Below are 12,947 nucleotides of genomic sequence, written 5' to 3'. Positions count from 1 at the left end.
GAGCCGGGAGAAGGATATAGAAGCGGGCCATAGATTCCGCTGGAAGGATCTAGAACCCTCGAGACGGCGCAATACAATAGTCGGGCGAGCGGATTTGGAAGGTGGGGGAGGCGGCTGGAATTGCAAATTTTGGCGGAGAAGATTAATGGGGTCATTAACCATGCTTAGTGTTAATTAATTTGGGATATTAGGATTTAGGAGAGATCTCGTGCCTGTCAAGGAGGGCCACGTCAGCTTGTGAGAGAAACCTTCCGTGGACCTGCTGCGGCCCACTGGAAATAAATTATGGGCCTAGTTTAAGCTTGCGAAAAAATCGCTGGTGGGCCGAAACTAGCCCATCTTGGCCTGGCCGGCGGCCCTAGAAGAATTGGATGTTGGGCTACATTTGGACGGCTCAGTTTTGACTAACCGTGGGCCGGCATAACTCCGGGGCTTATGGGCCCAAATAATCTACGCAGCTACTGGTGCATAGCCTTGGGTCCATCATATTTTCTGCAGTGAACGAGCCCAGTTATAGAGATTACTTTCGGTCGTCGTTTAAGATCAATTTGAGGAATAATTGTGGCTGGCGTACGAGTTTAGGCCTATTTTGGCTGCCATTCGGTCCAAGTTTAATCTCACTTTGTGATACTTACAAAGTAAAAAAAAAATCGAATGGTTAAACATGATACTGAAAGTAATCTGCATGAATGTAGACATTATCTTTACTCCTAAAAAAGGATGGGCGGTGAATCGGTCACATATCATATCACTAACTCCCTGCTATTTTTTGAAAGAAAAAAATAACTAAGACATATATATCAAACTATTTTTATTAACTCTACTTTAATAACATGCTAATAATATTTTCTTAATAAAATTTCGTTGCAGGATATGCAATATGCTAGTATCTAGTAAAAGAACACAACCCAGACATACCACAGACGACAATTAATCAACCGCAAACAGCCGTGTTTAGCTCATTGCAACCGCACAAAACCTGATGATATTTACATTTGAATGGTGAGGATTACAGCCAGCAGTTTCGCAAGCAAAGAGAACGTAACTGAAGATCGAGAAAGAAATACAGAGATGTTTACATCTGCACAACTCAGTAAGCACCAACTAAATTATGTACAAGGGCCACTGAGCCAACTCCCTCTGACCCTAGCCATATCCTAAGCAAGGAGTCAACAAAACTTCCACTTCTCCGGTGGAAAAATTGTGATTACAACAGTGATGTAATAATAATATACATACTTTAGAAGGCCTTGACGTGGCATATATGGGCTCCATTAAGAACATCGAAGATGACACTGATTCACAAGGGTTGGATTCCAAGTGTGGAAATCTGACTTAACCTGTACAAGTTTGGCCCTGGTCGTTCGATGAGATTGCACGAAGGTGCCCTTGAACCAGTTCTTCCAGGTAAAGATGAGACCTCACAAAATAATGAGCAGACCATTAAGTTATTCCACCTTTTCTTCTCAATGGAAGTCTATGGTTGAGGTGGCCCTTGATATTTGTACATAGATTCTTTCTTGCGTTCAGGATCAAGGCTGTGAAATGTAGAAAAAAAAAAGATTAGCAAACCAGTGTCATGTGCCATGAAGTATGCTCAAGTGTTATGACATTCACAGGCAACTCCTATACACTAATGCTGGTCGGAAGAAACTCAAATTCCATTAATATTATAATAAAGCCAGGTCACAATGGATTCTTCTGTAGAAATGTTCAGTTACCTTGTTAGTTGCCTAATTTATGCATATTATTATTACTTCTGCTATTAGCAAGAACCTGGTCAAAAATCACGTTTGATCAGGTCACAAGGAAAACACCGAGCACCTTCTGACCCTCGTAAGCCGTTTGTACACACGACTATTTTGCTCAAACACATATTTAACCACAGAAACAAATAGTTTGATCAGTGCACAAACAGCTACTACGTAATATTTAGGATGGATAAATCAATTACACTCACTCTTTTGCATAGACATACATTTATCGTTAGGGAAAATCAACTATAGTGAACTAGCTCTTAAGTTTTATTGATCAATCCTAAGCTGTCCAAATCCATCAGCTTTGTTTCTTTCTGCTGCTAACTTCCTTCAACACAAGACAAAAATATACCAATACAGTACACTGCAAGTCAATATACCACCTAAACATTTGTACCTATAATCCCTCCATTCTCAAATAGATAACCGTTCAGAATTCATGCAATCGAACCTCTAAATTTAACTCACAAATGTATGAAAAAATAATGAGGTTTTTTGTACATTTAATGATTGTTATATATATATATATATCAAACATGTGCATGCATGGAAACTTTGCAGATATCATATACACAAGTAAAAAAAGGACACAGCAACTAACAACATTAGAAAATATAGTTTTTTTTAAGGCTATGTTGTCAAGCTGGTGGTACTCATGTCACATGTGAAATGTGATAAGAAAAAACATAGACCTATTGCATCCATAAATGATAGCAGTACAGAATGAGTCAACAGTGAGTTAAGAATGGTCTGGTCTTATTTACGAATTTCAAATAACCATAGAGCCTTCACAAAAAATGCTGATTTGAGATTTGAGAATGAGTGAAATCACCTATTCCTTATACCAAGAAGTGTATAATGTACAGCACGAACAGATGCCGATACAGGAGCCACTGCAGCACCTGGAGCTCCACAGATTGCAGTAGCCAAAGCTGATCCAGCACCAGCCCCACGATTATAAACTTTAATTGGATTCCCAATCAAAGCAGAAGCGGTCCTTCCAAATCCATCAGTCAAACTTTCATATGCCTGAAAAATGTTCAGCTTATATTGAATTAATGATGATACTAGACAACAAATGTAACCTATATTGATTATACTTGTTACATTGATACAAACAAGTAAACACATATCACAAATGAAAATAGCATTGCAAAAAGTTAAGTTGAAGCAAAATGATATTAGCAGATAAAAGATGAGTTCATTTTGCAATTAGGACGAATTCAACACCTTCTTCAGCCCTTCTTGTGTGCTTTCAGGCTGGTTAGCTCTTATGTTTTCTTTGGTTCTGTTTGCTTCACGCGAGGTCAAAGGTGGTGGAATGGCTGTAAGGGCACTTTCTGTCTTTATAAGCATATCATGAGCTCCTGCCACCAAATGTACACCAAGCCCCACAGCTTCAATGGAAACACTTCTAAGGAAAGCGACAGCACCTGTCAATCATCATCATGTGTGGGTGATCAGAGACGCATGACATCAAGACTTTCACAATACCATCACTTCAACAGAAATGTTAACCAAAATATTTCAGCATAGTAGTGCAGCATATATGTGGCTTACCTCTTTGCATTCCCTTGAGCAACTTCCGATCCTTCTTATAGCTCTTGATGGGTAAAGAGACCAATTTCTTAGTGCCTGAACTCACAGCAACTAATGATTTTATAGGTGGAAGACCTTTTAGCAATTTATGGACCTAAACAAGCAACAGATTGCCAATTTGGGTGAGAATAGATATTCACAGAAAGATATAACATTCACATTTTCTTGTGAACAAATAGCGTGTGCCCATATACAAATTTAAATTGTTTCTCTTATAATATTGCCTGTACTGAATCAGTATTCGCTTATGCAATAGCAGGACATTTAAATGTAAAATATGCATGGGAAGATTAGGACCTGATTTTTAGAGATGTCCTCCAACCATTCTGCAGCTACTATTTCACATATATTATTGAAACCATAAACGCCCATGGCAGAAACCTGCTTAAGCTTTAAATTAATTCCCTGCATAGCAAACTTAGTGTCAGGGCTGCTTACGAAGATATGATTGACTCTGATGTATAGTTTTCAAAAATGAATTACCTTCCATGGAAGAATGTTGAGAAGTTCTGCATAATTTCCTTTGCTTAGTGCAACAGGATCAAAATGCCGAGGAATATAATTAATGTGCAGAACAAGAGGCTTCACATCAAATTTCTAGCATAAGAGGAAATAAATCAGACCAAAATATTGTTTACTAAATAAAGAAGAGCCCTGCTGCTCATTAGCAGAAAAAAAATGAAAATGAAAAGAAACTAATAATTGCTATGAAAACAATTCTTAGATATCTGGTCAAGTGAAAATAAAATCTTAGGTGAACTATATGTCCATCTGAAGTGCCATGAGTTGGAATAACTTCAAAATACCTGAAAGAAAGGAAGTAACGCCTCATCAGAAATTGTATCGCTTCGATATATTGTACTCTGTGCATCAATATTCTCATTTTCACTAGGCAAATGAGGATTGTTACACGAGTCATTCTTGAAGAAACTGATAAAGAAGTTAAGTTGCCCTTGATCAAGATGCAACTGTAGAGGCAAAATCTCAAGATGCAACCTGAAATGTTTAGGATAAAGGAAATCCGTCACCACATTGAGAGTCTAAAGTATGTACCTAAAGTAGAAAGTTGAAGGGAAAAAGAAACAGTACTCAAACTCATTTATACTTCTAAACCATGACTCAGCATTCAGATATGGTATATGGATACAAAATGAGGACAAAGTAAGGACTGGGCTAAAAGGTGGAACAATAATTTTCCAAAACAACCACACATGCATGATTCTTTTTATTCAGATATACTCAAGTTAAACTTGTTGACGTGTGCCTTCATGGTCTATTTGCTAGTTGCTACTTTACTCTACTCCTTGAAATGGACTTGAGCGCAGTCCCATTTAAAACACAAGATTTTATTTAACAATCAAAAGCCTAATATTGCAAAATACTGCTAATATATGTGAACCCGTTAGATACAAAATTAATGCAGTTATAGTTTCGCTTATGCTGATCATTAGCCGTAATGGCTTATCAGTTATCACCCACCAAAGAATAATTCGTGGGTAAACCTTTTATCTGTGTTTAGAATTTAAAAGCAAATGCTAGAAAATAAACTATGATGAAAAAACCCTAAAATCAACTCCAAAATTAAAATTCAAGTTTTTTACAGTGGCTTATAAGGTGAAGGGTATACAGCAGTACACAAACACTGGCTTTCTATCAAATCCAGACATTCATCATATATTAAGTTTCAATTATTACATTCAGAAATGTGTCTTTATTGTTCAGCTGTCAGACTCATCATCTTGCATATTACACTGTGTTGAGGTGAAAAAGGTCAAATAGCCAGATACACTAGGACCATGTCTTATTCCAGCAATATGATCTGCAACGTGCAACCACTAGTCCACTATGTAGGTTCTTTCCTACATCTACCTGGTCAATTAGTGCCTTCATACATAGGTGGCACAAAAAGGTAGCCTTATAGTTTCTTTTAACAATGCAAGCCCATTAAGTATGAGGCAAACACATTGTTCACTATGGATTAAAAGAAACAAAAAAGAGTCGCGAATGTTTTCTGATAGTTTAATTCAGTGTAAAGGAACACAGCATTTACCTGTAGTCTTCCAAAGGAGCCTGTGGATCAGGCCTTACAGACTCCAGTTCTAAGATGAATGCACTAGAACAAGATTCTCTTGGGTAATTCTTTGAGTTGTAACAGCCAAGAACCTTTGAAAATGGATAGAGGATTTAAAAACCATTAGCCCAGCAGTAATAGTACATTCTTAATGTAATTTGGTCACAAAAATACATACCATTTTCCATGGAGCATGTGTACTTTGGTCACAAATATTGATGTCTTTGGCAGAGATAGATAACTTTGAAACAGAAATATCCCCATCTGGATACATATTGAACTGAATATTGAGCCCAGACATAATAAACTCTAAAGAGGACCTCTTGTCTCTCCCATTTGAGCATGGCCGGCTACTCATATCTTTCTGAGCTAATCCCCAGTCATTCCCACCATACATCCGCCACTTGACATCTATATCATGAATAAGAACCTTCCCTTTCAGATTGCATGATTCATCCGAATTCAAGATCGAAATAGCAGCCTTGGCTTCTTGTTGAAACACTTGCTCTTCTTGTGGTTTGTTCCTTTGAACATGGTTTTCAACTATTGTAGGAAAATTGTTGTACCATTCACCATCGTCACACTCAATGGATCTAGGAGCATAATTGCTCTGGTATTCGTTGTATAGAGCTGATGATGATGAAGGTGGCATATAATAAGATTCAATTATTTGATCATCACTAGCATTGGCTTCATTTGCCTCTGGGATGGCCGTACTCAGATCAAACTCTTCATCCATTTCACTACCACTGGATGAGCTATGGCAATTCCTGTCCCAAAAATTGTAGGTTGGGCTGTCCTGGTCAGTGTAAAAGGCATTCTCAATTATATCATCAAGCAATCCATCTGACTTGCACTCCTCTGAGTCTGTCAGATTGTCAATGCTACTCTCTGAGTTTTCTGACACGTCAGAGGGAATATTTTGCTTGTTTGCCTGTTGGACATTATTCCATCTAGACTGTAGATGGTCTAGAGCATCCCGCATATCCGGAGCATATATCTGCTGGAGCTGAGAGCACAATTGAATAAGACCATGCGTCGTATCATGACAAGTGCCAATATCAAATTGCGAGTCTGATAATTCTAGTTTCCAAATGGAAGTATCAATTCTTAGAACAGCTTCAATGAATGTATTCTGCACAATCTTTGCATAGCCCATCTGACGGAGGTAATCAGTACCATAGCCACAAGTGACATTTCTAAAACTAGAAGATCTACAAATGAGAACCCCAAGATCTCGCAGCTCAATATCAAAATCAGTAGCTTTAGAGTTTGATGCAGATTTGCTGTGAAGTTTAAACGATGATGCAGCTAAAAGGCCTGAAAAGTATTTGCAATCTGGAGCTTCAGCGCTGAGTGCAGAACTTCTGAAATAAGGTTCGTAGCTCACAGCAACATCAGCCAGCTCTAGAAAGAACAGTGACGAAAAAGGTTCACCACCCTGGGAATTGTTCATTGTGCTACTATTGGATGATTGTTCAGTTCCATCTGAAGCTGAACTGAACAGTAGGCAAATCACGCTGATCCAATCCATACGGCCACCAGGTGCAACAGCTGTCGCAGAACGAATGTTGATGGAAGTATAATTCTTCTGTAACTTTGGGTTCCTGATATGAGTCACCGAACAGCCCGCAGTTCCAAAAGACAAGATATTACTACCTTCACCATCACCTCGTCTACTAGCCGAATCCTTGCAAACAACAAGAAGAACATCTTTGTTTTCTTCATAGTTTTTATCATCAGCGCCAGTAATAGAACCCCAGAGCTCACCTTCACCATGATTCACCGAAAGAAAACCGGTATCGTTAACTCCGCCAACATTAGAAAAGGAGAACAGAGAAAATTTTGAAATTGACAATTTCAGATAGTTCCAGGAACCTTCTAGTTCAGTCTGCAATAAAGGACCAACTTCAACCGTTTCATCCAATTCAGTGCAGATATCCAAGATGCTGCATTCAAAAATGACAGAAGTTTGACTAGCAATATCATGGATTGGCACACAATTGTCCCTGCTATTTTCAGAACTGCCGATAGCTCCATCAGACAGACCATCAAGGATGTTCTTTAGAAAATTATTTAGTAACCCACAGTCCTTCTTACTGATATGAACTGAAACGCAAGAAAGTTGAATGTGCAGTAAAAACTCAGTGCTCTGAAGGAGCTCCCTGCGTATATCGGAACTTGATTCTTCAAGATCTTGTAAAGTTGTAGAGGAGGAAACACCAACCCATTTGGCATTTTTGTTCTGAGTAATCTTTTGCTCATGCAGATCTGGCAAACTCCAAGTTTTGTTCACCATCTCGGGGTCTTTTATAGGATACTTTTTCCAGAGAATCATAATACCAGTGTCATGATTGGATCCAGTAACAGAAAAAATCTTCAGAGAAGAAAATGTTTGCCTACTCAGGTAACAGGTTCTAGCATCCAGTGCATCATTGACTGGTCTAACCAAATAGATGTCAAAATTCCCTGTAGCCAAATGGACCAATGTAGATGGTGTGGTTGCATTAACATAATTGGGCATTTCATTTCGATGTGGAGAGGAATCTTCTCCTGATTTCAGGGATGATGTATGGTCAATGACAAGGAACTTATCCAGCATGGATGGGCAGCTCAAATCCCATGACTCAGAAGGAAAGCAAAAGATTATTCTTGCAGGTGACAGGGCAATTTGAACCTTTTGACTTCCTCCCAAGGAAACATTTGCCTTTGCAGCCAAATTGATGATTTTTCCATCACCATGCCTATGAATGTTATCCTCCCCATGCAAAACATCAGAACCGATTTTACTGATAAAATTCAGTAGCTTATGTATCGTGTGAAAGTGTACCCAGAAAACGAAAGGAGCCAAAGATACTGATAGTGAAGTTGAGCTTACTCGGTTACCATCTTGGCCTGTGGAACTGAAATCGTAATGGAATTTGCAATCACCAAACGTTTTTAGCAATTCAACCTTAGTGAGGTCATTTGAATTGTTGGCACGACGGCCTGATGTTTCCTCATAGTAATCTTGATTAGCAAATGTAGATTGAGGGAGAGCAGCTTGAACTTCTCTACAAAAATTATTGTTCAAGAAAGCAGCACCAAGATATGGGTGATCTGAATCATTGTTCTTACAGCCATAGTATTCATCAAGCTTTATAGCAGCAATCGATGCCTTGAGACTTAAGTTTTCCGGATATGTCTGCAGACATCAGGAACATAAAACCAGTATCAAGTTTCATAAATTAGGAGACATAAACTAAGAAGTGCTATTAGTGGAGGGAGACCAGACCTCCAGAGAAAGATGAATGTTCTGACACTTGGCTTCAACATGATGCATACTCAAGCTGGAAGCAGGAGCAGGAGATATCATTGATTGCTCAAAATGTGCAGAGGAAAGGCAGCTTGAAAACATCTCAGAATTTCTCATATCGTCGAATAGACTGATAGGAACACTGAGATTGCCAGCATCCATTTCATCACTGAACAATATTACAACAGATATCTCAGCAATGGAAGCCTGCAAGGTTTTCTCTATCGGCGGTTCTGTTAGGAAATGAAAACAAAAGTAAGTAACAAAGTAATACAACATATTAATGTTCTGATAATTTAGGCAGCAAAAGTAAAAACACTGCAGAGACTTGGTTCGATGCCAGAAATAAAACAGTGGATATTTGTACATGCTTGATATGTTCGCCAATATTAAGAGAATGGAGAAATCCATTACTTGTAAGTTGCATCTGTTGATACCAGATTGTTACAATCTTATAACATAACACATCTGCCATTATTCATAAGCCAGCATAACCTAGCTTGTGTCCTTTTTATCTGAATGTCATTCAAGAGCAGAGTAATCTTGATTTTCTGCATGTTTCAAATATTCAGTTTATGCAGTATGGTTTTGTATAAGGTGGACTAATCCATGGTATATGTAGGGATGGTACAACAATAACTTTAAATTGTACCATGCAGTTTCATTGGTGGGATGCTAGAGTATTGTTGCTGTTTCCCCGAGTATCACCGATATAGCACCAACTACCAGGCCCTATATTTTCAGTGTAATCAAAGTAGTATTACTACATATAGCAGTAGACAACACTGTTATTCTAACCAGTGTCTACAACATGTTCATTTCAGTCTACTCAGGAGCTAACACTCGGGCATTATCTTTCATGGAAAGTGCAAAATATCCTTCTTAATATTAATGATATTCAAGTCTTCAAGAAAGAAAATTGAAGCTGAAGAACATTATCCGAGAATACTTCACAGGAAAGAGTGTCAGGAGAGAAAAATGTGGTAAATAAGCACAATAAGAACCATAAATAAATTCGTATGATAAGGGTTCTATATCCTTGCAAGAGAAGCATACAATGTGGACAAACAATATAAAATTGAACAGTGTAAACCATAGTACCTTTAGGAATTTGATCTGATCCAGATGCTAAAGTGGACGCAAAGGTAATTGCGTTGAACACTGAACATGTCCAATCCCATATGCCACTGTTTCCCATATTGGTCTGGGAGTTCCTCAGTTCCTCAAAGCATTCAAAGAACTGTTCAATGCTGTCCAAGATAAAAACATATTAGTAGTTTGATTATTATAGTATTCTTTATTTGGATGAAACAAACTGCTTCCCATAATAAGAAATTTAAAGGCAATAACTTGGCAAGATAATAACTAGCACAAGCACCCCAAAAAAATGAATTGTTTTTCATAAGAACAAAAAGGAGGATTGGTCAACCAAAACCAAGGGAACATGAAAGTATATAACAAAGATGAAGAGAAAAATTATGTTTAATACTGCATCCGGTCATACAAACGGGATGGGAGCTAATGCATTTCACTTCATAAATTATTTAACAACAGCTATGCCAAAAGTGTACCCTTGACAAAATGTCTATATGTTAAAAAAAAGGTTGGGAGATGCAAAGGTGCGGTGATTATCATTGAACTTTCATGAAAAGAAAGGAAAGAAAAAGGAACAAACCTTTCATCACAATCTGAATCAGGGTCGCCTTGATCCTCGTGGATAACGAGCTCTGGGATCCAGTTCGGAATCACATATGGAATAGTCAGGGAAGACTCCTGTGTTTTATCTTGCCTGGCTTGAGAAATTGTGTCCTCTGTCAAATGTTCCCTGCTAGTTAGCACAGAATCTGAACCTGATTTTAAAGAGCTTGATACATATGAACATAAGTTGGATCTAGATATGTCTGCAGTATTACTGTCGTAGTTCTGTTCATGTACTGGTTTTCTTTGGACAGAATCCCAAACATCCATGAGCCACTGGATACTACTGGCTTGTAACTGCAATTGTAATGAATTAACAGATATATCTGCATCAAGTTTCTTAAAGTTCAAGCATCCATTACTCCATGGGATGCTTAAGTTCAGTTTCCCTGAGAATCCACCGATAGGACCTGTCAAGACCGTGGTTGTACTATGACCTGATGAAAAGTCTGCTGGTCCTTTGTCCAAATCATCCTGAAGAAGTGCATGTGCCTCAACATCGTCCATCTTCAAAAACTCAATTACCGCCTCTTGGAATGTCACAAAATTATTTAGCTTGATTAGACCATCTGTTGAAAGATTGGTTCCAAATTCTGTCTCTTTGATTCGGAAAACCAGTGATCGATTAAATTCTGAGACCTTGTTATCCAAAATATTTCGAGGATCAAATACGACGTAAGCATTTTTTAACTTGATGTTAAAGCTGGTAAGGAAACATGTGACAGCATTAGCTATCCTCTTGACACCTTCATCAACATCTCGAGATGCAGAGGTAGAGCACTGATTGCCATCAGATTCATTTCTTTTTTTCTGGACTGATTTCTCTGTGTCACCATTACTACCAGAAACAGAGCATTCAGTATCAACGGAAGGAACTTCGCTAGATTCAGATGCAGCAAGCACAAGCTCCAAATCCTCCACTACAATCTCGCAGCACTTGAGAAAGTTAAATTGTAGAGGAAGTCTAACTAGCAGGGATTTTATTGATCCTTCCTTCATCACAATAGCTGATCCTGACAGCTGGAAAGGAAAGAAAATGTAAAACTGTTCTAATAAAGAAAATGGAAAACCTAAAATTTAGTGGGTTACAGGATTCACAGTGTAATTTTCTATTCAAGTATTCAACGCTTGTGAATGAACAAATGTAGGTTACCAGTAGTGCCATGATCCTCAAGGATCACAACATGTTTGAGAATCAAAGTGTTTCTTTAGCGGTGAATCCATGCAAATAAAGGCTAAGCACCCCAACAAATCAGGTTAGCAGAAAATTAATGATATACTAGAGAATAGCATCCTGATTTGATGTTTTCTGTTAAGTGCATCCTACAATGTTTGTGTTCAGAATAATTTACAAGAATTACACTGTAACATATTTTGGATTAGTCCCAGCACATCAAGTGAATTGCAAATAAGTTTGTTAACCGCTTCCACTTGTCCTAAAATCCCAATACTCCACCTGCGATCATGAACCATATAACCATAATATGAACACCTGAAAATCATCAGAGCACAAAAAACCCTGAACAATTGTAAATCCCAACACGAGGTTACTGAAAACCCAGGCCTCCGCGCCCCAATCGAAATTACAGGTTACACATAACCGGAATCGGGGGGGGGGGGGGGGGGGGGGGGGGGAGAGGGGGAGGAGGGGTCGGGGGTCGGCGCGGAAACCTTGCGGTTGATGAAGTCGGCGTTGAGCGCGATGTCGGAGAGGAGGAGCGTGCCGTTGGTGAGCTGCAGGTCGAACTGGTCGAGGTCGAGGTCGCCCAGGATCAGATCCCCCAGCCGCTTCTTCAGCAGCGACTTGCACACCCGCTTCATCAGCCTCGGTATCGACAGAACATTGAGCAGCTCCATCTCGTCCCCCCTCTCTCCCTCCTTCTCTATATAACGGCGTGCTGCGCCTCGTCTGCGGCGGCGCGGGCGGGAGGAGCTGGGGCGGAGGGTCGCCGGCGACGGGCGCGGCGGAGGCGGAGGCGGAGGCGGAGGTGGGGTTGCTTCGTTTTGCGCGAGAAGGAGGGGGTATTTTTACGAATTAAACCTTGCGTGTTCCGAGATGTTGCGTCCTGATCCTCGGGAGAGGGTTTGGGTTTGCGTTGCGTGGTTTATTTTTCGTACGCCGCCGCCGGGGATTGTGTCACTGTCTGGTGGGGCCGACCGAATCGGGGGTGGTGGGGTTTGTTTTGTTTTGTTTTGTTTTTATTCGTGCTGTTTTTGGCTTGTTGATTCGCTTTTTTATCAGAATATTGTACTGTTTAAGTAATTATGGTTTTTTCCCGTCATGGAAATCGATTCAATCTCTACTGTATCTCGGGGGACGGGGGACGCAATTCAACTTGAACCTGAGAGCAAATCCTTGCATATATTGTTTTGGTAAACAAGTTGCCTAGAGCACCTATAAGAGGTATCTAAAATTGAATTTTGAGAATTATGCTAAAAACACTCCAATACGTTTCTAAGTCTATTTTTAATATCTACGTATATTTAATATTAGTTCTCTCGTATCTCATATTTGGAGCAAACATAT

The 12,947-nt window shown here is 39.3% G+C and overlaps 1 protein-coding gene across 1 annotated transcript; it reads right to left on the bottom strand.

Moving 5' to 3' along the window:
• Positions 1–941: 941 nt before the first annotated feature.
• LOC102715946 (autophagy-related protein 2) lies at positions 942–12,480 on the bottom strand. The gene is made up of 13 exons (XM_040525632.1): positions 12,092–12,480; positions 10,398–11,440; positions 9,824–9,972; positions 8,702–8,955; positions 5,606–8,611; positions 5,407–5,519; positions 4,163–4,352; positions 3,840–3,953; positions 3,654–3,761; positions 3,318–3,450; positions 2,988–3,190; positions 2,590–2,786; positions 942–1,538 (listed from the first exon to the last, which is right to left on the bottom strand). The coding sequence occupies exons 1-13, from the start codon at positions 12,275–12,277 to the stop codon at positions 1,478–1,480; spliced, it is 5,757 nt and encodes a 1,918-aa protein (XP_040381566.1). The 5' UTR covers positions 12,278–12,480; the 3' UTR covers positions 942–1,477.
• Between the last annotated feature and the right edge of the window lie 467 nt (positions 12,481–12,947).

This window comes from Oryza brachyantha, chromosome 6 (genome assembly GCF_000231095.2).
Source record: "Oryza brachyantha chromosome 6, ObraRS2, whole genome shotgun sequence".
Taxonomy (NCBI): domain Eukaryota; kingdom Viridiplantae; phylum Streptophyta; class Magnoliopsida; order Poales; family Poaceae; genus Oryza; species Oryza brachyantha.
The sequence above is the reverse complement of the archived record's forward strand: the minus strand, read 5'-3'. Positions and strand labels throughout refer to the sequence as shown.